Source organism: Bombina bombina, chromosome 9 (assembly GCF_027579735.1).
Source record: "Bombina bombina isolate aBomBom1 chromosome 9, aBomBom1.pri, whole genome shotgun sequence".
Lineage (NCBI taxonomy): Eukaryota > Metazoa > Chordata > Amphibia > Anura > Bombinatoridae > Bombina > Bombina bombina.
The window spans coordinates 29083211-29109233 of NC_069507.1; the positions used below are offsets into that span (position 1 = coordinate 29083211).

Below are 26023 nucleotides of genomic sequence, written 5' to 3' on the forward strand. Positions count from 1 at the left end.
CATAAGGCTATCCTACATACTAACTAATGCCTGGGATAAGTATAAGGCTATCCTACATACTAACTAATGCCTGGGATAAACATAAGGCTATCCTACATACTAACTAATGCCTGGGATAATCATAAAGCTATCCTACATACTAACTAATGCCTGGGATAAGCATAAGGCTATCCTACATACTAACTAATGCCTGGGATAAGCATAAGGCTATCCTACATACTAACTAATGCCTGGGATAAGCAGAAGGCTATCCTACATACTAACTAATGCCTGGGATAATCATAAAGCTATCCTACATACTAACTAATGCCTGTGATAATCATAAAGCTATCCTACATACTAACTAATGCCTGGGATAAGCATAAGGCTATCGTACATACTAACTAATGCCTGGGATAAGCATAAGGCTATCCTACATACTAACTAATGCCTGGGATAAGCAGAAGGCTATCCTACATACTAACTAATGCCTGGGATAAGCAGAAGGCTATCGTACATACTAACTAATGCCTGGGATAAGCAGAAGGCTATCGTACATACTAACTAATGCCTGGGATAAGCATAAAGCTATCCTACATACTAACTAATGCCTGGGATAAACATAAGGCTATCCTACATACTAACTAATGCCTGGGATAAGCATAAGGCTATCCTACATACTAACTAATGTCTGATATAAGCATAAGGCTATCCTACATACTAACTAATGTCTGATATAAGCATAAGGCTATCCTACATACTAACTAATACCTGTGATAAGCAGAAGACTAACCTACATACTAACTAATGCCTGGGATAAACATAAAGCTATCCTACATACTAACTAATGCCTGGGATAAGCAGAAGACTATCCTACATACTAAATAATGCCCGGGATAAACATAAGGCTATCGTACATACTAACTAATGCCTGGGATAAGCATAAGGCTATCCTACATACTAACTAATGCCTGGGATAAGCATAAGGCTATCCTACATACTAACTAATGCCTGGGATAAGCAGAAGACTATCCTACATACTAACTAATGCCTGGGATAAGCATAAGGCTATCCTACATACTAACTAATGCCTGGGATAAGCATAAGGCTATCCTACATACTAACTAATGCCTGGGATAAGCAGAAGACTATCCTACATACTAACTAATGCCTGGGATAAGCATAAGGCTATCCTACATACTAACTAATGCCTGGGATAAGCAGAAGACTATCCTACATACTAACTAATGCCTGGGATAAGCATAAGGCTATCCTACATACTAACTAATGCCTGGGATAAGCATAAGGCTATCCTACATACTAACTAATGCCTGGGATAATCATAAAGCTATCCTACATACTAACTAATGCCTGGGATAAGCATAAGGCTATCCTACATACTAACTAATGCCTGGGATAAGCAGAAGGCTATCGTACATACTAATTAAATGCCTGGGATAAGCATAAGGCTATCGTACATACTAACTAATGCCTGGGATAAGCATAAGGCTATCCTACATACTAACTAATGCCTGGGATAAGCATAAGGCTATCCTACATACTAACTAATGCCTGGGATAAGCATAAGGCTATCCTACATACTAACTAATGCCTGGGATAAGCATAAGGCTATCCTACATACTAACTAATGCCTGGGATAAGCATAAGGCTATCCTACATACTAACTAATGCCTGGGATAAGCATAAGGCTATCCTACATACTAACTAATGCCTGGGATAAGCATAAGGCTATCCTACATACTAACTAATGCCTGGGATAAGCAGAAGGCTATCCTACATACTAACTAATGCCTGTGATAAGCAGAAGACTAACCTACATACTAACTAATGCCTGGGATAAGCAGAAGGCTATCGTACATACTAACTAATGCCTGGGATAAGCATAAGGCTATCCTACATACTAACTAATGCCTGGGATAAGCATAAGGCTATCCTACATACTAACTAATGCCTGGGATAAGCATAAGGCTATCCTACATACTAACTAATGCCTGGGATAAGCATAAGGCTATCCTACATACTAACTAATGCCTGGGATAATCATAAGGCTATCCTACATACTAAGTAATGCCTGGGATAATCATAAGGCTATCCTACATACAAACTAATGCCTGGGATAAGTATAAGGCTATCCTACATACTAAGTAATGCCTGGTATAATCATAAGGCTATCCTACATGCTAACTAATGCCTGGGATAATCATAAGGCTATCCTACATACTAAGTAATGCCTGGGATAAGCATAAGACTATCCTACATACTAACTAATGCCTGGGATAATCATAAGGCTATCCTGCATACTAAGTAATGTCTGGGAAAAGCATAAGACTATCCTACATACTAACTAATACCTGGGATTAACATAATGCTATCCTACATACTAACTATTGCCTAGGATAAGCATAAGGATATCCTACATACTAACTAATACCTGGGATAAACATAATGCTATCCTACATACTAACTATTGCCTAGTATAAGCATAAGGATATCCTACATACTAACTAATGCCTAGTATAAGCATAAGGATATCCTACATACTAACGAATGCCTAGGAAAAAGCATAAGGATATCCTACATACTAACTAATGCCTAGGAAAAGCATAAGGATATCCTACATACTAACTAATGCCTAGTATAAGCATAAGGATATCCTACATACTAACTAATGCCTAGGAAAAGCATAAGGATATCCTACATACTAACGAATGCCTAGGAAAAGCATAAGGATATCCTACATACTAACTAATGCCTAGGAAAAGCATAAGGATATCCTACATACTAACTAATGCCTAGGAAAAGCATAAGGATATCCTACATACTAATTAATGCCTGGGATAAGCATAAGGCTATACTACATACTAACTAATGCCTAGGAAAAGCATAAGGATATCCTGCGGATCAGCTATGTGGTAGTCACATGGGTAGATTTGGTGGCAAATGCTACATATTATGTCACATAGTCATGTAGTGCACACACATAATTTGGGATGTAATGCTGTTCTGCCTAGAGGGATGATCATTCTCCGTGATTTAAACAGGGTCTGAAGCCAGATTAAACAATTAAATGTCAAGTTGCATTGTGGACTATAGCATGGGAAAAAAAGGCTGAGCACTAAAGAAATGATGACATTTTATATCAGATTTAAATTTCAGAACTTAACAACCAAAAAAAAAACATTAAAAAAATATATACAGTAAAGCTAATGATTCTGGCAAAGCATTTGTATTGGAGATAAAATGATTTTTATTATATTGCTATATAAAAACGTACACACCACTGAATATGGCAAATCTCTAAAGAAAAAAAGTTAGATACAATCAATGGAATATCTTAAATTAAATAAAAACACAATAATGCTCCATGAATTACAGTGAAAAATGTCTTTATAAAAACAGTAAAATGAAAGATGAACAAAGAACCCAAGGTGTAGATTGAAGATAACAAAATCTGTGATGCTGATTGTTATCTATTGGTAAACGCAGGATTGCTAGAAATGTATTTCCTACCTTTCCTTTGGCAATTATGAAGAAAGTGTTGCCCTCTTCCCCTTCTCTGATGATATAATCTCCTTTGTCATAAAATTCCTGTTTATTGTAAGGAAAAACAGTGTGAGACTCATAAACCAACAGCAAATATATACTGTATATATATATGTAGGAATATCTATTTAAAGATATTTATTTCAAAATACATAGATCATTTCCCCCTATGTGAAGTACATACACACTAAAACACATTATTAAATATTAAGATTTAATTAGTTTTTTCTTGTTTTAAGGTATTTGAGGGGAAAGGGCTCCAAAGTATATATACAGAAAAATGTCTATTCAAAAAATACATAGAACATTTTCTATGTGAAGTACATACACACTAAAATATATTATTAAATATTAAAATTGAATTAGATTTTTCTTGTTTTGGGGTATTTGAGTGGAAAGGGCTCCAAATTCAAATGATATATACATACTGTATGTATATATGTCTTTAAATGTGCATATTAGACATGTATATGTATGTATATATACATAATACCCCTTTCCATTTAAATACCTTGTCATATACCATATACCTTTTAAACCTTTAACTTTTCATTTTTAACATTTATTTGAAACTTTTTTTTAGATAATGTATATATGACTGTAACAGTTTATTTATTATGTATTTATGTTGTGTTTAATGCAACTTTCTATATAACCCTAGCCCTTTACGCAAGGGTCATGCTAAATTGACAAGCGCAAATTTAAATTTCACTTGTGTAGCCACATTTACTTTCAACTTTTTGATATTTTAATATTGGCACGTGCTAACGTTAGGGCACCACTTATACTCTAGCCCTAAATATCTATCACATACAATGATTCTCTACATTAAAACAAATGTTGTATTAGACTAGTTAAAAAGGTAAATATCTTTATGTGCAGCGCATTGAATGCAGATATGCTTTCCTCCATTCATGGCCAATAGATGATGTTTCATGGTAAAGTAAAGTAGGATGTAGAGGAATCACACAAAATCTTTGGGGGCTTTTTTATTATTATATTGCAATGTATGTTTCTCTTCTTCATTTCCAGAACCCTATATAGCAAGATAAACAACACTCAGGCTAAAATGTGCCCTTCTAAATTTATTTGAGGGTCTCGCCGTACTGATGATATGTCTTATATCGCCAGCGCTGGAAGTTTTAGACTATTGCGCTCTTAGGGACCGATTCTCAAAAACTCACTGGCATTGAGAGAAATCACCAGCTTATTTTACTGAGTGTTATATTGTAAAGTAAGGGTCTAAATAGTTACCAACGTAAAAATTCAGTTTAAAATAATTCCTGATGGACTCATAATACTAACAAAAGCCCCCGACCACTGAACTTTAGAGAATCGAACCCTAAAGATAACTTTAGCAAATTGATAGTAATTTATTAAAGGAAACCAAATGTCAGATAAAATCACTTTCATTGATATTCTACAAAACCTATATATCAGATTAACTATAATAATAATAATTAAACCCCCAATCCTTAAATAAATAAAGTTGTTGCACTTATAATAACAATGCTCTATGCTCTATGGTTTATCTATTATTTAGGATTCCTTTTATTAATTATGTAGGGATCAGTTCCTGCTTTTTTCAGCCTCTCTTTATATTAAGCAGATCTGCTTGTATAGCTAAAAAGAGATTTGTATTCAGGACGGACACTGATCCTTCAAACGCTATCAGTAATCACTAATTGCCGTGCATATAAATCTACCCTATTGCGTTGCCGGCTTTTAAATTGAGATGGTAGCTAATGAAGCGTCTCAAGACGAAAATTAACATACTGCTCTGTGTAGATTAATTATGTAGATCAGCTGTTCTTAACCTTTGTTCTGTTCTGACTCCCCAAACCCAGAATATGATGAATATCAACAAGACCCAGGTGAAAAGCATGAGACGTCTCCTATCCGCGGTTTTCCCCAACATCTATATACACTTGTCCACATACAGCTATGAATATCTAGGCACATATGCATGTTTAGTTATAGGGTTCTAAAATGTTACCCCATAATAAGAACCATTAAAGGGACAAATTAAACTTAAAGGGATAAGAAACTCAAAATTAAACTTGCATGATTCAGATAGAGCATGCACTTTTAAATTCACTTCTATTTTCAAATGTGCTTCAATCTTTTGATATCCTTTGTTGAAAAATAATATGCACATATCATACAATAGTTGGAGGAAGCTGCTGATTGGTGCCTGCACACATTTGTCTCTTGTGATTGGCTTACTAGATATGTTCAGCTAGCTGCCAGTAGTGCAATGTTGCTCCTTCAGCAATGGATAGAATAAGAATTTGATAATAGAAGTAAATTGCAAAGTTGTTTAATATTATTATTATTATTTATTTGTATAGCGCCACTAAATTCCATAGCGCAGGGTACGATAGGGGTATACAATGACAAAGATTTGTGATACAATACAAAACATAACAAGACTAAACAAATCTAGCACAGGAGGATGAGGGCCCTGCTCCGGAGATCTCACAGTCTACAGGTTTAGGGTGCAGAGACATAAGATTGGGGTAGCTTGTTACATCGGTTGTAGTTGCAGTAGTGAGTCAGGCAGTTCATGTACATGTATTAGTTTGGTTAGGATGAGGGATGGAGGAGAGATGGTAAGCCTCTCTGAATAGGTGGGTTTTCAAGGAGCATCTGAAGCTATACAAGGTTGGATACAGTCTTATGGAGCGGGGTAGAGAGTTCCAGAGGACAGGAGCAGCACATGAGAAGTCTTGGAGATGGGAGTGGGACGTAGAGATAACAGGAGTGTAGAGACGTAGGTCAGAGGTTGATCGAAGAGGACGGGATGGGGAATATTTCATGATGAGAGAGGAAATATAGTTGGAAGTTAGACTGTTGAGTGCTTTGTAAGTTAGGGTTAATACTTTAAATTGATTTCTGGAGTGTATGGGGAGCCAGTGTAGAGACTTGCAGAGTGGAGCAGCTGATGTAGATCGGAGACTTAGTTGGATGAGTCTAGCAGAAGCATTCATAATAGATTGGAGGGAGGAGAGGCGGTGTTTTGGAAGGCCATTTAAGAATAGATTGCAATAATCAATGCGTGACAAAATGAGGGAATGAATAAGTATTTTTGTAGTTTTTTGAGTAAGGAAGGGGCGAATTCTGGAAATGTTGTGAAAAGTTGTGAATGGCAGAATTTGTTAAGTATATGTGGGTTGAATGTGAGCTCTGAGTCCAGTGTGACCCCAAGACAGCGGACCTGGGGTGAGGTGTTGAGAATAGAGTCTCCAACCATCAGAGAAATGTCAGGTGTTGGATGCCTCGAAGAGGGGGGAATAAGAAGCAGCTCAGTTTTGGACAGATTGAGTTGGAGGTAGTGTGAAGACATCCAAGAGTAAATTACAGAGAGGCAGTTGGAAATCTGGTTGAGTAAAGAGGGAGAGATATCAGGAGAGAAAAGATAGATTTGGGTATCATCAGCATATAAGTGGTACTGGAATCCAAAGGAGGCTATAAGTTTTCCAAGGGAGGATGTATAGAGAGAGAAAAGCAAGGGACCCAAGACAGAGCCTTGCGGTACTCCAACTGAGAGAGGCATAGGATCAGAAGATATGTTGTTAAAGGAAACTGAAAACGAGCGGTTTGAGAAATATGAGGCAAACCAGGAGAGGGCTGTGTCTCGGATGCCAAATGAATGTAGTATTTTTAGGAGGAGAGGATGGTCAACTGTGTCAAAAGCAACGGATAGGTCAAGAAGAATTGTTTCATGATTTTGTTTTATCCAAATCATTAAAGAAAATGTTGAGCTTTCCTGTCCCTTTAAATAGACTGGATAGAGCATGAGATTTTATGCAACTTTCCAATATACTTCTATTATCAATTTGCCTAGTTCTCTTGGTATCCTTTGTTGAAGAGTAATCCTAGGTGAGTTCAGGAGCATGCATGTGTCTTTAGCCTTCTGACAGCAGTGTTTGCAAAAAGGTTTATAGCAATGTTATACATAATTGCAAACACTCCTGCCATAGACTTCTAAAGCCTACCAAAATTGCTCTTTAACAAAGAATACCATGAGAATCATGAATGTTTAATTTTGAATTACTTTTAATAATTGAGTCCTTTGCATATGAGAAATATTGTTTAAACAAACTTGCAGTCATTTCCTTAGGTACAATTGACACTGATATTCAAATCTGATAGAAAACGTCACCTTCACTGTAGCTTTTTCAGCAAGATTGTTTTAAATCAAGTGTTAAAAACTATATTTTTGTTCTCATTTACACAAGTTCTTGAGAAGAAAGAACATTTGATAATAAAAGGAAGTTGGACATTTTTTAACAACATGTTCTATTTGCTCTCATCTCCAAAAACTCCCTGACCCATCCTCTTCAATAAACTTCTGACCTACGCCTCTCCATTCCTATCTCTACCCCCCTCTTTCGCCCTCCAAGACATCCTACGCGGTGTTCCTGTCCTCTGGAACTCTCCTCTGTTTGTCATCCTATCCAAAGTAAATCATGATTCATGAACTGCTCTGACTCACTGCGGCAACTACAACCCATGTGACAAGCTACCGCAAACCTTATGTCTCTGCACCCTCTTAAACATCTTAAAACCCACACGCAATAACAGAAATGCAAAAGTTATAGCTCAAATGGACAATAAAGTAAAAATGTAACTTTCATGATTCAGATAGAGCCTGCAATTTTAAACAACTTTTCAATTTACTTCTGTTATTTAAATTGCTTTGTTCTTTTGGTATCCTTTGTTGAAAAGAACATCTAGGTAGGCTCATAAGAGCTTAGGAGTGTGGATGTGTTTTTGTACTCAATCACAGCAGTGTTTTTACTTGTAGCTTTGATATACATTGTAGCAAACACTGCTACAATAGACACATGCATGCTCCTTAGCTATTAGGAGTCTACTCAAATTTGTTCTTCAGCAAAGTATTCCATGAGAACAAAGCATTTTTGATAGCAGATGTTGTGCAATGAAAAATGCCAACAGCGTATGCTGTCGGCATTCATCGATGTCTGTCGGACATGATCTGCTGAGCAGACAGACCGATGATAAATCAGCCCCATTGAGCTATTCACTTAAGTAAAATGTTTTGAGCTTCCCAACACTAGGAATTGTTTTAGTGAAATGAAATAGTGTATAGTATTGCACAACCAAGAGCAGGAGCTGTTGATTTACAAACAGAATGGAACTCTGGAGTGTCTCAGTAACATTATACTCACTACTGTGCTGTCAAATCTGACAAAATAAGTTTTCATCAAGAATTAAATTTAAGAATTTGCGAAAAACAATTATCTACCAACTCTAATTTGAATAGTAACAATGCACATAATATACGTTGACCTGAGATTTATTGGCAATGTCACTAGCTCACGAGGATGAAGGTTGCCCTATATAAGCTCCTTACAGATGAATAGATCCAGGTTCAAATACCAGAACAGATCAGTTCCAAAATAAAGTCATGTCATTTCGAAGGTGTCAGTCCATTTGGGTTCATTTCGAAGGTGTCAGTCCATTTGGGTTGTGATAATTAGTTTTCAGTATTTAGTGATTGTGAAATATTCTTGTACTACAACTGGAGCAATATTTATTGAGCCAGGCAGTGCTCTTGTCCAGTCCAACCAACACTGTAAAATATTCAGATCAGCAACACATTTGCTGAATTATTTGCAATCATCTAAAGCTGAATGAGTCATTTGCTCAGTGAGAGACAAACAATTAGTCAGGCAACAGTGCTCCCAAAAGCTACTAAATTGTAATTGTTCTTTCTTTTCTTGAAGTGGAGTTTGTCACTGCAGACCTGTGTCAGCAAATCGGCAGAACTACAGTACACTCTGCAATCTCAAAACAGCTAAGGGCACGGTCCTAATGATGGTCAAATTGTTGCTTTATATTTTGTAACATTGTTTTCATGAGAATATCTGTCTGTCATCTATCTATCTATCTATCTATCTATCTATCTATCTATCTATCTATCTATCTATCTATCTATCATCTATCTATCTATCTATCTATCATCTATCTATCTATCTATCTATCTATCTATCTATCTATCTGTCTGTCTGTCTGTCTGTCTTTCTATCTTTCTGTCTGTCCCTATCAATCTGTTAGGAGTATTACAATTTATTAGCAGAGCCATGACAGATGTTTCACATGCCTTTTTGTGTGTTTTTTTTTTGTCTGTCCGTCTTTCAATAGGTTGCCTGTTTGTCTGTATCTACTATTTCTACTCTTGAACACACAATTAAACAGCTATACTGTACTGATGTAAATACATTATGTTGTGGGACAGTATTTCTAAACTTTATTTCTAAGTCATTGATCTTTATTTGGTAAAAGATAAACTAAAATTAGTGGCACCAAAATTCAGTTTTCTAGATTTACCAATAGGCACAGTTCTACCATAAAAGATCCAGCATAATTTCTGTCACAGCAATAATAATCTTAAATGGCCATTATACACTAATTTTTCTTTGCACAAATGGTTTGTAGATGATCTGTTTATAAATTATAAAGCCCATAAAGTTTTTTTTTTTTTTAATTTATAATTTTGCTTATTTTTAAATAACATTTCTCTGATTTTCAGACTCCTAACCAAGCCCCAAAGTTTTATTTGAATACCGTCAGCTACCTTCTCCAGCTTGCTCCTGTTTGTGTAAAGGGTCTTTTCATATGCAAAAGAAGGGGGAGGGGGGGAGTGTCTTATTTCCCACTTGCAGTGGGCTTTCCAACTGCCTTTTCAACAAAGCTAAACTGAAAGCTTCTAAGTAAGTTTTTAAACAGTTTTATACTGGATTTTTATATCAGTATCTGTGCATCTTATTCTTTAGTAGTGTCTATTACATGCAGTTATATGAAAATGAGTGTATACTGTCCCTTTAAATTTGGTAGATATTGAAGACTGGATTAGGGATACAAACAAGGAAGACTAATACCCAAGTTTATGATTCAGTACCGTAACATCACTTCTATTGTTGTTGTGCTTTATAGGGTTCAGTTCTTAGTGCAATGTCAGTGTCAAGGGAATTCCACTCAGCGTAAATGCTCCGTAATCACAGCACCCCAATAAATAGTAGACAATGGTGATTTTTATTCCCAACAAATCCACATGTGTGTCTTTAGGGACAGTTTTATTTAGCAAGGCGGAACATTTTTACAAACAATGACAGTGATATAGGAAGGTGCAGTGTAATCTGAGGCTAAAGGAAGCCAATGGAAGTATTGACAAAGAGATGCAGAAGATAAGGAGCAATGTGTAAGGGTGAGGAACCTGGCAGAGCCCTTGTGATAGACTGCAATGGGGACCGATGGCAGCTTGGGAGACCAATGTGGATGGAATAACTATGAATAAAGGGACAGTCTACTCCAGAACTGTTATTGTTTAGAAAGATAGATAATCCCTTTATTATTATTCCCCTGTTTTGCATAACCAACACGGCTATATTAATACTAGGCAATAAGCCTGCACAGAGGGCAGTCTATGTTTAAAAAAATACAAACCCCAAAGGTAATATTACAAAAAATAAAAAATGTAAAATTACAGAAAAAAATAAACACATACACGCACACACATACACACTCATATACACACACACACATATATATATATCAGAAAATAAGGAGAAAGCACTCACTGGACTTTAAACATCAATGTGAAATTTATTTGTGACGTTTCGGGACCTCAAACGTCCCTTCTTCTGACAACCAGAGTGTACAAACAAGCAAACTTAAATAGGCCTATATGCCCTTTCTCTAGATCAGGTCACCAATCCTTGGAGACCGTGTGAACAACATATGGCTGTACCAATTGAATAGCCTACAAATCGTGATATAGCTTAACAGTATGTGCAGTATATTATCATGTAAAAATTATAGTGTAAACACAAACTCTAGTGTAATGATCATAGTAAAGTTATCATAATATTAGTGTAACATGATCTCACACTTCCCTCAATGCCTATGCCCCGGACCCCGGTCCTCATGGTTTTCCCCATATAAATGAACCACAATCTCACTGGATCAAGAGAACCGCCCACTCTGCGGACAGTCTGCTATTGACAAGTGACGTCATGTAAGCAAAAAACAAAAAACAGAAGCCACTACGAGGATAATATGATGATGATCATTTATAGAGTGACCATCTGATCACTAATAGTCCACCTGATATCCGCACACTACAAGTCATCATGATGCGCCACCAACCCGGGATATAAAGTACATACGAGTATACCTAATGATAGGTCGCCGTGTTTCATATGTAACTCGAAATGTGAACAAACTGTATACGCCCAGCATCAAATAAATAAACACATCAAAGCAAGCAAAGTGTCGACATTATCTATACCTTAATTAAACATGATTGGGCCAAAATAACCACTCCCACAGCTGGTGTCTTAAAATAAACCGTCTACCATAGGAATTTGTATACTACGTCACTTCCGGTGATGTACAATCAGCTGGTGGAGGTTTGTGGCGCTCACTGCGCATGCGCTAGAGGCCCAAACTCCTTACAACAGCTGATGAGAAATACAAGGAATTATGTGGCACGCGCACGTTACTGGTTACAAAATCACAATGAACAAGCGGTCTGTCATTGGATTTTGTAACCAGAAAGGGTACTAAATACGGTCAACAAACGTTCACATACTTTAACTTTTGTCAAACAGGATTTACTCTTGTATTTAATACCTTTACTGAAAAAAGCTAAATCTGTATTACAAAATTATTTTGCTGAGGTCTAGATTTTTTTGATCGCCTTTTAAGAGTATGCCACATTGTATTGACTAACATTGTGAGATGCGGTAGGAAAATATATTGAATCCTTCTGCCATTTAATGGGTTAAAGGTGAGGCTTGGGCATACAGTTAATTTAAAGCGTAATTGCAATACTGGAATCCGTTTGATCTTTTTAGGATTTAATAAGCCATACCGATCAAAATATAAACTACTTTGTACCTAAGCTCCTGCTTGTTATTGGATGCTTTCTAATTAAAATAATGAAGGCTAAAGTCTAAAAGGAGAATTCCTGTAGGTGTAGACACCGCAAAAGGATGCAACCAGTGTTCCTAAAATTTCGGAATCCCACTACTTATTGCACCTATGTCCTTCAATAGTTGGTGTTAGATATCTGGGAGTGCACCCTCCTTTTAAGGTGTCTTCATTTAGTAGTTTTTTATTTTTTTAGTGGCATCAACCACACCAACCACTAGTGCCAAACCAGGGGGTCAACAATTCCCACGTCGAGAGCCACACACTCACATCCAGAAGTATCCACCTGGCAACACTATCATCTGTCATCCAGTGTGCCCATTTATCCAAAAAAGAGAAATATCGTGAAATGCCATCAGAGACATATACCCTATAAACACCAAAATCATGTAGTAGCAGCATACCCCTAAACCTCTACCAGTCAACACTCCCACCACTGTATATATATATATATATATATATATATATATATATATATATATATATATATATATAAACACACATATATACACATACACACAAATACACACACACACACATATACACACAGATACATACACACACACATATACATACATATACACACAGATACATACACACACACATATACATACATATACACACAGATACATACACACACACATATATACACATACACACAAATACACACACACACACAGATACATACACACGCACATTTGCGAGTGCATACACAAAATAGCCTATATACATTCTTTCTATTTAGTTCCTTTCATTAATTTGCTTGATGGAAAATAATTGACTATCATGTACCATTTACAAAATGGGCACCACAGAGCTGACTGCAGATAACTACTGTGGAGATATTTCAAAAGCTGATTTTTGAAGATTTACAGATTTAAGATTATTGTTTGTATGCAAAAAAATAATTAAAAAATAATTAAAAAATAGATGTAATGATTAAAATATTATTTTACAAGAATTAAAATTTGGATATTATCTGTCTTGTGGATAACATAATGTTGCAATCAAAACTATTATAAAGGAAAACAGAGCACATATAAAGAATCAAGCAATTTGGGATATGCTGAAAGAAGATATACAATGTACGTACCACTTCCAGGCAGTCTATAATCTTGGACAGCTTTTCTTCTGGCAAGTCTTTTAGTAGAGAGACACTAAAAAAGATATGGGATAATAGTTTTGCACATGGACTCTGACAGCTGCGTAATTCATTTCTCACATCTAGTCTGAGCTAATATAGATTTTCTCCCACTCAGGTAGCTGTATGCTCTGGATTTTACTGTCTTAATGATCATGAGTGTTGCTTCAGCTGACTGTGTCACATCTCAGTGACATATACCATCTCAGCAGTTATGTATACTGACTCCTATTGTCCTAGATACATACAAATCACTGGAAACTCTTGCTGCTAAAGCTGTCCTCTGGTTTATGAAATTGTTACACATATGGGGGTCATTTGAGTAAACTGCAGTAACTTATTGGCTCTGCAGCTCTGTTATCCCGTATGCACCTGACTTTCTATCCTTACTGTGGAGTCTAACAAACTGCAGCTTAGAGCATCTCAAATAGAGTGCAGGAAGGGACCAGCCCAGGGAAAGGTTCCTAAATCTGCAGACATATAATATACTGGGAAAGCCAAACAAGCTGCTTACATGGGATAAAGAGTGATTTATAGTTATTGATAATTATTGTAATGTAAATGAGTGGAGGGGCGGAGTCTGTGTGCATGCCTTATTGGTCCAGAGGTAGAGATTGTTGAGTTTGTGGGCAGTTCAGATCGGTCCAAAGGCCGAAATGGGGCATTCTGTAGGAGTGTCTGCTAGGTCCAAAGGCAGCAACAGTGGAGTCTGTGGGCGATTTTGTGATTGGTCCAGAAGTGGAGATGGAGAGCCTGTGGACATTTGTAATTGGTCCAGAGGTGGAGATGGGGTGTCTGTGGGCATTTGTGATTGGTCCAGAGGTGAAAATGGGGAGTCTGTGGACATGTGTGATTGGTCCAGAGGTGGAGTTTGGGAGTCTGTGGACATGTGTGATTGGTCCAGACAGGTGGACATAGGGAGTCTGTGGACATGTGTGATTGGTCCAGAGGGGGAGATGGGGAGTCTGTGAACATGTGTGAACGGTCCAGAGGTGGAGATGGGGAGTCTGTGGGCATGTGTGATTGGTCCAGAGGTGGAGTTTGGGAGTCTGTGGACATGTGTGATCGGTCCAGACAGGTGGACATAGGGAGTCTGTGGACATGTGTGATTGGTCCAGAGGGGGAAATGGGGAGTCTGTGAACATGTGTGAACGGTCCAGAGGTGGAGATGGGGAGTCTTTGGGCATGTGTGGTTGGTCCAGAGGTGGAGATGGGGAGTCTGTGGGCATGTGTAATTGGTCCAGAGCTGGAGATGGAGAGTCTGTGACATGTGTGAGTGGTCCAGATGTGGAGTTTGGGAGTCTGTGGGCATGTCTGATTGGTCCAGAGATGGAAATGCAGAGTTTGTGGGAATGTGTGATTGATCCAGAGGTGGAGATGGGGAGTCTGTGGGTATAGACGATTGGTCCAGAGATGGAAATGCAGAGTTTGTGGTCATTTGTGATTGGTCCAGAGGTGAAGATGGGGAGACTGTGGGCATGTGTGATTGTTTCAGAGATGGAGATGGAGAATCTGTGGGCAAGTGAAATTAGTCCAGAGGTGGGAGTCTGTGGGCATTTGTGATTGGTCCAGATGTGGAGATGGGGAGTCTGTGTACATGTGTGATTGGTCCAGAGGTGGAGTTTGGGAGTAACATACATAGTAACATAGTAACATAGTAGATGAGGTTGAAAAAAGACCTAAGTCCATCGAGTTCAACCTATACAAATATAAAATACTTTCAAAAAGCTCCAGTTAAGATTAAATAATCCCACTAAAAGGTAACCCATTTAATACAAGCAATCATATCCATGAATTTTGTTTCTAGACAGAAATGTATCCAAATTTGTTTTAAATGTATCTAGGGTATTAGCATTCACTACCTCCTTTGGTAATGAGTTCCACAATTTTATTGCTCTTACAGTGAACAAAACTATTCCGTTGCAGGAAATTAAATCTCCTTTCCTCCAACTGTAAATTGTGACCTTCCATCTCTGTATATGGGCCTTGAATATATTTATATAAAGTAATCATGTCACCTCTCAAGCGCCTTTTTTCCAAAAAAAAAACAGACCCAGTTTGGCTAGCCACTCCTCATAGCTTAAATGCTCCATTCCCCTTATTAGCTTTGTGGCCCTTCTCTGATCTTTTTCTAGTTCTGCAGTATCTTTTTTGCGATCGGGCCCAGAACTGCACTCCATACTCAAGGTGAGGACTTACCAGGGATTTATATAGTGACAAACTTATGCTTTCCTCCCTCTGTGGCCATGTGTGATTGGTCCAGAGGTGGAGATGGGAAGTCTGTGGACATATGTGATTGGTCCAAAGGTGGAGATGGGGAATCTGTTGACATGTGTAATTGGTCCAGAGGGGGAGATGGGGAGTCTGTGGGCATGTGTGATTGGTCAAGAGGTGTAGATGGGGAATCTGTGGGCATGTGTGATTGTTCCAGAGAAGGAGATGGAGAGTTTGTGGGCAAGTGGGATTGGTCCAGAGGTGGAGATGGGAAGTCTATGGCTATGTGTGATTGGTCCAGAGGTGGAGATGGGAAGTTTTTGGACATGTGTGAATGGTCCAGAGGTTGAGTTTGGGAGACTGTGAGCATGTGTGATAGGTCCAGAGGTGGAGTTTGGGAGTCTGTGGGCATGTGTGATTGGTCCAGAGGTGGAGTTTGGGAGTCTTTGGCCATGTATGATTGGTCCAGAGGTGGAATTTGGGAGTCTTTGACCATGTGTGATTGGTCCAGAGGTGGAGTTTGGGAGTCTATGAGCATGTGTGATAGGTCCAGAGGAGAAGAAGGGGAGTCCGTGAGCATGTTATCGGTCCAAATGTGGAGATGGGGAAGCAATTTACCTGCGTAGAAAACTGAAGTATTCTTGGTGCTGAGCTTGTGCTGAACTCATCATAATATTCTGGAAAACCTGACGATCCAATACCCAAATCTTTGAATCTGTGACAGCTGCAGAAACATCATAGAATTACAGTTAAACGTCAGTTCATCAACTGTAGCCACAAATCTCATCTTCTGATCCAGAGGTAGAAGAGAAACACTGCAACCTTTTCTCTAATGTTTCCCAGTCACTTGGACAGTGCGTGGTAGTTTAATATATTTACAGTGGTAGTGTAATATATTTACAGTGGTAGTGTAATATATTTACAGTGGTAGCGTAATATATTTACAGTGGTAGCGTAATATATTTACAGTGGTAGTTTAATATATTTACAGTGGTAGTGTAATATATTTACAGTGGTAGCGTAATATATTTACAGTGGTAGTGTAATATATTTACAGTGGTAGCGTAATATATTTACAGTGGTAGTTTAATATATTTACAGTGGTAGCGTAATATATTTACAGTGGTAGTTTAATATATTTACAGTGGTAGTGTAATATATTTACAGTGGTAGTGTAATATATTTACAGTGGTAGTTTAATATATTTACAGTGGTAGTGTAATATATTTACAGTGGTAGCGTAATATATTTACAGTGGTAGTTTAATATATTTACAGTGGTAGCGTAATATATTTACAGTGGTAGTTTAATATATTTACAGTGGTAGTGTAATATATTTACAGTGGTAGTGTAATATATTTACAGTGGTAGCGTAATATATTTACAGTGGTAGTTTAATATATTTACAGTGGTAGCGTAATATATTTACAGTGGTAGTTTAATATATTTACAGTGGTAGTGTAATATATTTACAGTGGTAGTGTAATATATTTACAGTGGTAGTTTAATATATTTACAGTGGTAGTTTAATATATTTAAAACCAAATTTACATGTAATGCTATTTTGTTACTCATTTTGATGAATATGAATAAGTGTTGCATTTAAAGTGATTTATGGAAATCTATAGACACTAATTACCTGAGAAAACCAGAACAAATGTTATTGCATGTGATTAGTAGTACAGATATATATACCGTAACTATACTGAACCATAGAGAAATGCAAATTATTTCAATGTGAAAATGTTCATTTAGAGACTGCACTTGTAGAGGTTCTTGGTTCAGTTCTTAAAGGGATATATGTGTAAGAGTATTTTAGTATTGCACTAAGGCTTCTGTGTGTGTATATATATATATATATATATATATATATATATATATATATATAAATATATATATGGGACTCCTGTAAATAGGGGCAAACACTTAGTTAATGTCAACTCCAATGCACTACTGGGAGCTAGCTAAATACACTGTGTAAATCAATAACAGGAGGCACATCTGTGTAACCATAAATCACCAGCTAGTTCCCAGTAGTACATTGCTACTTCTGAGTCACCTAGGTATGCTTTACAACAAAAGATACCAAGAGAACAAAGTAAATTTGATAATATAAGTAAATTGAAATTGTTCTTATAATTGCATGCTCTGTCTGAACTTATTTTCGATTTCCATGCCCCTTAACCACCTTGCTATATTTGTAAATATGCCACAATTACTAGATAAATGCATCTGTGGGTGAGGGGGTATACCCAAGGCCTAGTGTAGGAGATAAGAGTTTTATAGTATAGACAAATTTGTATCTGGGTGTGCTACTAATTCTTAACTAGAGGTGTTTGTAAAATGAAATTGGTGAAGATGGATTTGTATTTAGCACAAGTATTTAATAATGGGGTTTAAAATGACATGAACAGACATTTGCTTTGGATGCCGGAAGAGCCTTTAAGGGACATGAAACCCCAAAAAATTATTTAATGATTAAGATAGAGAATACAATTTTAAACAACTTTTTAAATTTACTTCTATTATCTAATCTGTTTCATTCTCTTGGTATTATTTGTTGAAGGAGCAGCAATGCACTAATGATTTCTAACTGAACACATGGGCGAGCCAATGACAATCAGTATATATATATATATAACCACCAATCAACAGATAGAACCCAGGTTCTCTTCTGCTCCGGAGCTTGCCTAGATAAACCTTTCAGTAAAGGATAACAAGAGAAGGAAGCAAATTAAATAATAGAAGTAAATAGGAAAGTTGTTTAAAATCTTGTTCTCTATCTGAATCATTGAAGAAAAAATGTTGGGTTTCATGTGCCTTTAATGCTGCATGTTTGTATATATCCTAAATTTGTTCAGATTGGAGTTAAAGAAACACTGAAGTGCAAACACTTCACAATTATAGTATAGTAAAAGTGATCAAAATAAATCATTAAAGATTTTTTTTTTACTATCAACAAATAAAAGACTTTAGCCTTGAGACCCTCACGGGTGATTAGTACGCGCTCTATAAGTACCCAATAGATAGATAGCCTAGATTACAAGGGGAGCAAAAAAATAAAAATAAACCATTAGAAATATTGTGCCTTAAAGGGACAGTCAGCACTAAAATTGTTGTTGTTTTAAAAGATACCACCTTTACTACCCATTCCCCAGTTTTGCACAACCAACATTGTTATATTAATATAAATGTCTGCCTGTTTCTAAGCCACTACAGACAGCCTCTTATCACATGCTTTTTTATTAGCTTTTCACAGCAGGAGACTGCTAGTTCATGTGAGCCATATAGATACCATTGTGCTTACTCCTGTGGAATTGTGGATGACACTGCACTAATTGGCTAAAATGCAAGTCAATAGATAATAGATAAATAGTTATGTGATCAGGGGGCTGTCAGAAGATGCTTAGATACAAGGTAATCACAGAGGTAAAAAGTGTATTAATATAACTGAGATAAGGGGCAGTCTGCAGAGGATTAGATACAGGGTAATCACAGAGGTAAAAAGTGTATTAATATAACTGAGATAAGGGGCAGTCTGCAGAGGATTAGATACAGGGTAATCACAGAGGTAAAAAGTCTATTAATATAACTGTGTTGGTTATGCAAAACAGGGCAATGGGTAATAAATCTATCTTTTTAAACAATAACATTTTTTGAGTTGACTGTCCCTTTAAAATTGCTGAATACAAAGCAATAGTCTGTATATCAGATTGTGTAGGTGCTCCAAATCCCACACATAATAGATTACTATGCAGACGTGCTATAAAAATTCATGTTGGATAATGTTCCAGTGCTAAGACGATTTTCAACAACTTTCCAACTGACTTCTATTACCTAATGTGCTTTGTTTTCTTGGTATTCTTTGTTGAAAAGCATAGCTATGTAGTCTCAGAAGCAGTAATGCACTACTGGGAGCTAGCTGCTTGTTGCTGACTGCACGTATATCTGTTGTCATTAGCTCACCTGATGTGTTCAGCTAGCTCCCAGTAGTGCATTGCTGCTCCTTCAACAAAAGATTCCAAGAGAATAAAGCTGTTTCAAATTGTATGTTCTATCTGAATCATGAAAGAAAAAAAATGGGTTTTATGTCCCTTTAAGAAGATCTAGTTAGAATTTTGAACCATCCTCTTGTAATACCACATATGTATTATTCTTAGAGCGAGACCAAGCGCAAGATAAACAACCTGCGCTACTACCGATTGCACGACTCTTGTAATTTAGCCCTATATGGTGAAATCAAACGCATCCACAATGTTAATTTATTGAAAGACTACAGAAAATTCTTGTTTTTTCAAGGTTTAATGTCCCTTTAAGTACATTATTGCATCATTTTACTCTTTCCATAACTGTTTGTATGAATGAAAGCTAAATCATTGGAGTGTTAGTCAGACAGATTCAGCATTTATAATTTATAATATATTCATTTACCCTAAATATTTTCCTTTTCTCTAATTTATTCTTGTATTAGTTATTTCCTTCTGCAATAACCTCATTAATCTTAAATTACCTACTTATGGGGAAATGTCCATTAGTACTTTGCAGAGGTTTAATATTTAATCTCTCAACAGCTAAAACAATAAGTTTAGTAAAGTCATCTTGCAAAATAAATACAGAACAAAAAAGGCATCTCAGGTCAGAAAGTGAGAGAAAAGGAGGAAAATACACAAGCAAAGTAAGAGAGAATGACAGAAGAAGATAGATTGAGATATAAAGACAGACAGATAAGGACTGAGTGGGATAGAGAAACAGAAAGAGAGAGAATGTGAGATGGAAGGAAAGAAAGAAAGAAAGAAAGAAAGAAAGAAAGAAAGAAAGAAAGAAAGAAAGAAAGAAAGAAAGAAAGAAAGAAAGAAAGAAAGGAAGAAAGAAAGAAAGAAAGAAAGAGAGGAGGAGATTGAGAAAGAGAAATGAGAAGAGAGGAAAGTAGAGAGAACAAAAAGGTGAAAAAGGGAAAATAGAAAGAAAGAAATGGGAGAGAGAGAGAGAGACAGAGTGACAGACAGACAGAGAGAGAGAGAAAGAGACAGACAGAAAGAGAGAGAGAGAAAGCTAGGCAGAGAAAGAGAGACAGAGAAAGAAAGAGAGAGAGTGTTGGAGAGACAAACAAAGAGAGAGACAGAGAAAGAGAGTGAGCAAGAGGGAGAGAGAGAGAGATAGGAAGAGACAGAGAGAAATAGGGAAAGAGAGAGAGGGAGAGAGAGAGACAGAAGAGAGAGAGAAAGAAACAAACATAGAGAGAGAGAGATAGAGAGAGAGAAAGAGAGAGAGAGACAGAGAGAGAGGGTGAGAAACACAGAGAGAGACAGACAGAGACAGAGAAAGATAGAGAGAGAGATGGAGAGACAAAGAGAGAGGGAGAGAGAGAGAGATAGGGAAAGACAGAGAAGGATAGGGAAAGAGAGAGAGAGAGAGAGAGAGAGAGAGAGAGAGAGGGAGAGAGAGAGAGACAGAAAGAGAGAAACAGAGAGAGGGAGAGAGGAATAGGAAGAGACCGAGAGGTATAGGGAAAGAGAGAGAGAGAGAGACAGAGAGAGAGAGGGGGGATAGGGTGAGACAGAGAGGGATAGGGAAAGAGAGAGTAAGAGAGAGGGAGAGAGAGACATGGAGAGATAGACAAAGAGAGAGAGAGAAAGAGAGACACACACACAGAGAGACAAAGAGAGAGTGATAGACAAACAAACAGAGAGAGAGAAGGAGACACAGAGAGAGAGAGGGAGAGAAAGAGACAGAGAGAGAGGGGGGGAGAGAGAGAGAGAGAGAGGGAGGGAGAGAAAAAGACAGAGAGAGGGGGGGATTGCTGGAGCAATGATTAATATTTTCATATCCCCCTTGTGTGAGTATGTTTAGCTGCAAGACCTGTAACAATGACTCATACCTTTCACTGTTGCTGTTCTCTTGCAGTTATACAGAATTGCCAACTCTCCAAATGCTGTCCCAGGATGCATCTGTCCAAGGAGTCTACTGTTCTGAATAACATCAAGCAGTCCCTCTGTGGGAATGAAATAACCTCATTAAATTCAATATATTTCTGTCTAAAGTGTATTTACACACACTGGGTGATGCTGAACACACTCTTACTCTAATACCTCCTATGGGTAACAGATGCTTCTATCTCCTGTGCTGCTGCAGATAATGAGATAATAAGCTGCTGACATGATGTGAGTTATAGGGGATTCAACTGTCCTCAGTCGTTTGGGGATATTAAAGGGGCTCTGCTTTGCTGCCAATAAAGAATGCATTTACATTATATTTGAAAACCACCTGTAGAATGAATAAAGTTTCTCATTTTGATCTATTTTTGTAAAAGTAGTGTTCCTTTGTACCTTGTGTCCAACAGCATTCAAAATTGTTGCCTGGCATTTAAGAGGTTAACCAAACCTCTAAGCCTCACTGCCATAACTTCGCCACTCATCTATCCTTAAGATTGGTGGCTGGTGACAGTCTTGAGATGCAATGTCATATGTAACAAGTTTTTAATACAAGTGAGATCTGCAACCAGAACCCTGTGCCACACAATATTCTGTGACGTTTCAGAATGATATCATAAAATGTACAGCATCTCTTATCTCCCTTGTACATTTCATAAAGAAGATTCCTATAGAATAGCATTTAGAAACATAAAGAAGAAAACAACATATGTGCCTGACATGCTCCATATAGTGCGTTTCCCTTATATTTTGTCTTGTGCAGATTTTTTTTTATTAATGTTGAAAGTATCCGTGCTGTTCATGTCTGGTTTTAGCTGTAGCCATTAAGGGGAACCAAGGGTTTTTATTAGAGTTGAAAAGTGCATTGCCATTTGAATTCCCCTAGCATTTCCCAGCTGGTATCTGAAAACGTGAGACTGACAGATGAAGGTACAGGGTTGGCATCAGGGTGGGTCACAGGCATGGTTGAGGCAATCATTTGGGATGGTTATTCCCAGGTCTCATTTTGTCAAACTGGTAACTGTATAGGCAAGTGAGAGATGCAGGAAGAACTGAAAGACAGAGCTCACAAAGCAGTAAAATTCAGTATGGTTGGGGAACTCTGCATGAGTGTAATGCAAAGATAAGGGACCTTAGTGCACAAGGGACTCATCACAGGGAATTAAACGTACAACACTGTTCTGAATTCTGTAAAAAACAAAGAAAACAGGATATATATAAAGGCCATTGTGACGTTCTTCAGAAGAGGCTATGTTTTGCCCCGAAACGTCACAATAAAGGAATATTTTGCTCAGTTGACTCAAGCTTAATGTATAATTGACTTGTTATGACTTTTAGAGCACTCTGGCGGTTGGTGAACCTTCAGTGAGAGTGCATTTTCATCACAACTTCTATATATATATATATGAAATTATAAAAAAAAGTTTACGTTTCGGGAAACCTATAATATTCTAGAATATTTTGCCATGCATGGTTTAAAGATTAGAAGAAATAGCAGAAAAACAAATAATATAATATTTATATTAGCTTTATATTCACTACACATTATTTAAAGGGATCAACTTACTTACAGGTCCTTAAACCCGTAATGTAATCGCTAAACCAACAAAATCGCCATTTAGTTTGCATTGAATCCTGGCCGTTAAGTTTTTGGATTTAGAAATTGAGAGATTAAGAAGACAAATAACTATTTCATGTTCTTTTCAGGAGATCATTTTATGCTTTGGGGTATTAATGGCAAAAGGCATTCTGTGAACAATCATTTTTCTATAAAACTCACCATTAAAGGGACATTAAACCCAAATTTTTTCTTTCATGATTCAGATAGAGCAGCAATTTTAAGCAACTTTCTAATTTACTCCTATTATCAAATTTACTTTGTTCTCTTGCTATCTTTATTTAAAAAGCAGGAATGTACAGCTTAGGAGCCGGCTCATTTTAGGTTCAGCACTCTGGATAGCGCTTGCTTATTGGTGGCTACATTCAGCCTACCAATAAGCAAGAGTAACCCAGGTTCTGAACCGAAAATGGGTCGGCTCCTAAGCTGTACATTCCTGCTTTTTAAATAAAGATAGCAAGAGAACAAAGTAAATTTGATAATAGGAGTAAATTAGAAAGTTGCTTAAAATTCAAGCTCTAACTGAATCATGAAAGAAAAAAATAGGGTTTAGTGTCCCTTTAAAATCTATGCAGATGTAGATAGATCATTTGATAAACATTTTTGATGGATTGTAATCAGTGACAATAATCTGTCAAACGCATACACGATATTTTCACCAACCCCTAAATTAAAGAGCTTTTGTTAAATTGTATGCGCTGCCTAAATCATGAAAACTTAAAGGGAAAGTAAAGTCAAAATGAAACATTTGTGATTCGGATAAAACATGCAATGTTAAACAACTTTCCATTTTAAATCTGTTATCTAATTGCTTTGTTTTCTTTGCACTCATTGTTGAAAAGCATACCTAGATAGACTCAGGAGCAGCAATGCACTACTTGGAGTTAGCTGCTGATTGGTGGCTACACATTTATGCCTTTTGTCATTGGCTCACTTGATGTATTCAGCTAGCTCCCAACAGTGCATGGCCGCTCCTTCAAAAAAGAATATGATACCAAGAGAATGAAGCAAATTTGATTATAGATGTAAACTGGAAAGTTGTTTAAAAAAGTATGTTCTATCTTAATCATAAGAAAAACTTTTTGGGTTTCATGTCCCTTTAATTTTGACTTCCATACCCAGTGTATGATTTAACTGTTGCAGGCATTTATTTATTATAAGTAGTACGATATTTATAAACCTTGTCTGATTTCCAGTTGCATTACATCACTTTGCAGTGTTAACCTACAGAACATCTATTCTACCCACATTTGACAACCATGGGATTAAAGGGACACTGAACCCAATTTTTTTCATTTGTGATTCAGATGGAGCATGCAATTTTAAGCAACTTTCTAATTTACTCCTATTATCAAATTTTCTTCATTCTCTTGGTAAGTTTAGATGCTGGCCTATTTTTGGTGAGCAACCTGGGTTGTTCTTGCGGATTGGTGGATAAATTCATCTAGCAATAAAAAAGTGCTGTCCACAGGTCTGAACCAAAATAAAAAAAAAGCTTAGATGTCTTCTTTTTCAAATAAAGATAGCAAGAGAATGAAAAAAAAATGATAATTGGAGTAAATTAGAAAGTTGCTTAAAATTGCATGCTCAATCTGAATCACCAAAGAAAAAAATTGGGTTTAATGTCCCTTTAACTGTTTAGATGACAGAGGTGAATGCAATACGTTGCTTAACAATCCATTGCCATCTGTGCTGATATCCAAGGAGTTAAATAAGCATTATAACACACTGCTTCATTTGTGTTTTCATTTTGTTTAGAAAAGGGATTTGCTTCCTTACCTACAAGTATAAACAATGAAGAAAATATTTATATCCCTTTAAGCTTAATACGATCTTTATAACAGTATGTTCTCTGATTTCTGTGTGATGGTACATAGCTGTTTATTCCTTGTCTTAAGAGTAAAATAATTACTATTCTCTTGGCTTAGTTTGTAAGATATTCTCTGCATAAATTACTTACTATTTATAGCTGGTTAGAGAGCCATGTATAGTAAAATATAATAAAATGATAGAGGACAAGATGTACCCAGCAAAGGAGAATTAATCCCAACGCGTTTGATGACGCCTTATGAGCTGGAGGCAGTTTGGTCTTCTGCTTCCAGCAAAGCATAAGAAAATATGATTTTGTAAGTCTTGTGTGTACCTCCTTACCAGCCAAAACATAAAGATGGTTTCCAGCTGCCCCTTCCTGAATAACGAGCTGTGATTGGCTGTACACCCGCTCATACATACAATCCACCATACGACGCACATGCGAGGCTTCCAGCTGTCGCAAGAAGTCATTACTCATGATGGCACCAGTGATAAGTTTCTTGGCACTAGGAAAAATAGAAAATCAATATCAGAGACAGAAAAATATTATCTTCCATGTCTATAAACTCATAAAATAACATACAAGATAGAATACAACATAGAATGCATGTGAGAGCCTTTACATCAATATAGCAGGGATACTAATAGAGAAATGATGTAATAAATGATAAGATGTATTCATCTAATAAATAGAGATTTATTACAAGGCTATGTCAGTGAATTATAGTAAGAATCTAGTTCAGTTCTATATGCACTTTGGCACAAAGTCGCTGCATGTTACGCATCTAAATGTTAGTATTTATT

At 36.9% G+C, this 26023-nt stretch overlaps 1 protein-coding gene across 1 annotated transcript in view; it reads right to left on the minus strand.

Moving 5' to 3' along the window:
- The window catches only part of LOC128639819 (cGMP-dependent protein kinase 2-like), a 340069-nt gene that overhangs the window by 80802 nt on the left and 233244 nt on the right, over positions 1-26023 (minus strand). The window contains exons 3-7 of the mRNA XM_053692014.1: positions 25559-25725; positions 21738-21851; positions 16478-16583; positions 13598-13661; positions 3511-3588 (exon numbers count right to left, since the gene is read on the minus strand). Of these exons, the coding sequence (XP_053547989.1) occupies positions 3511-3588; positions 13598-13661; positions 16478-16583; positions 21738-21851; positions 25559-25725 (529 nt within the window). The remainder of the gene's footprint in view (positions 1-3510; positions 3589-13597; positions 13662-16477; positions 16584-21737; positions 21852-25558; positions 25726-26023) is intronic.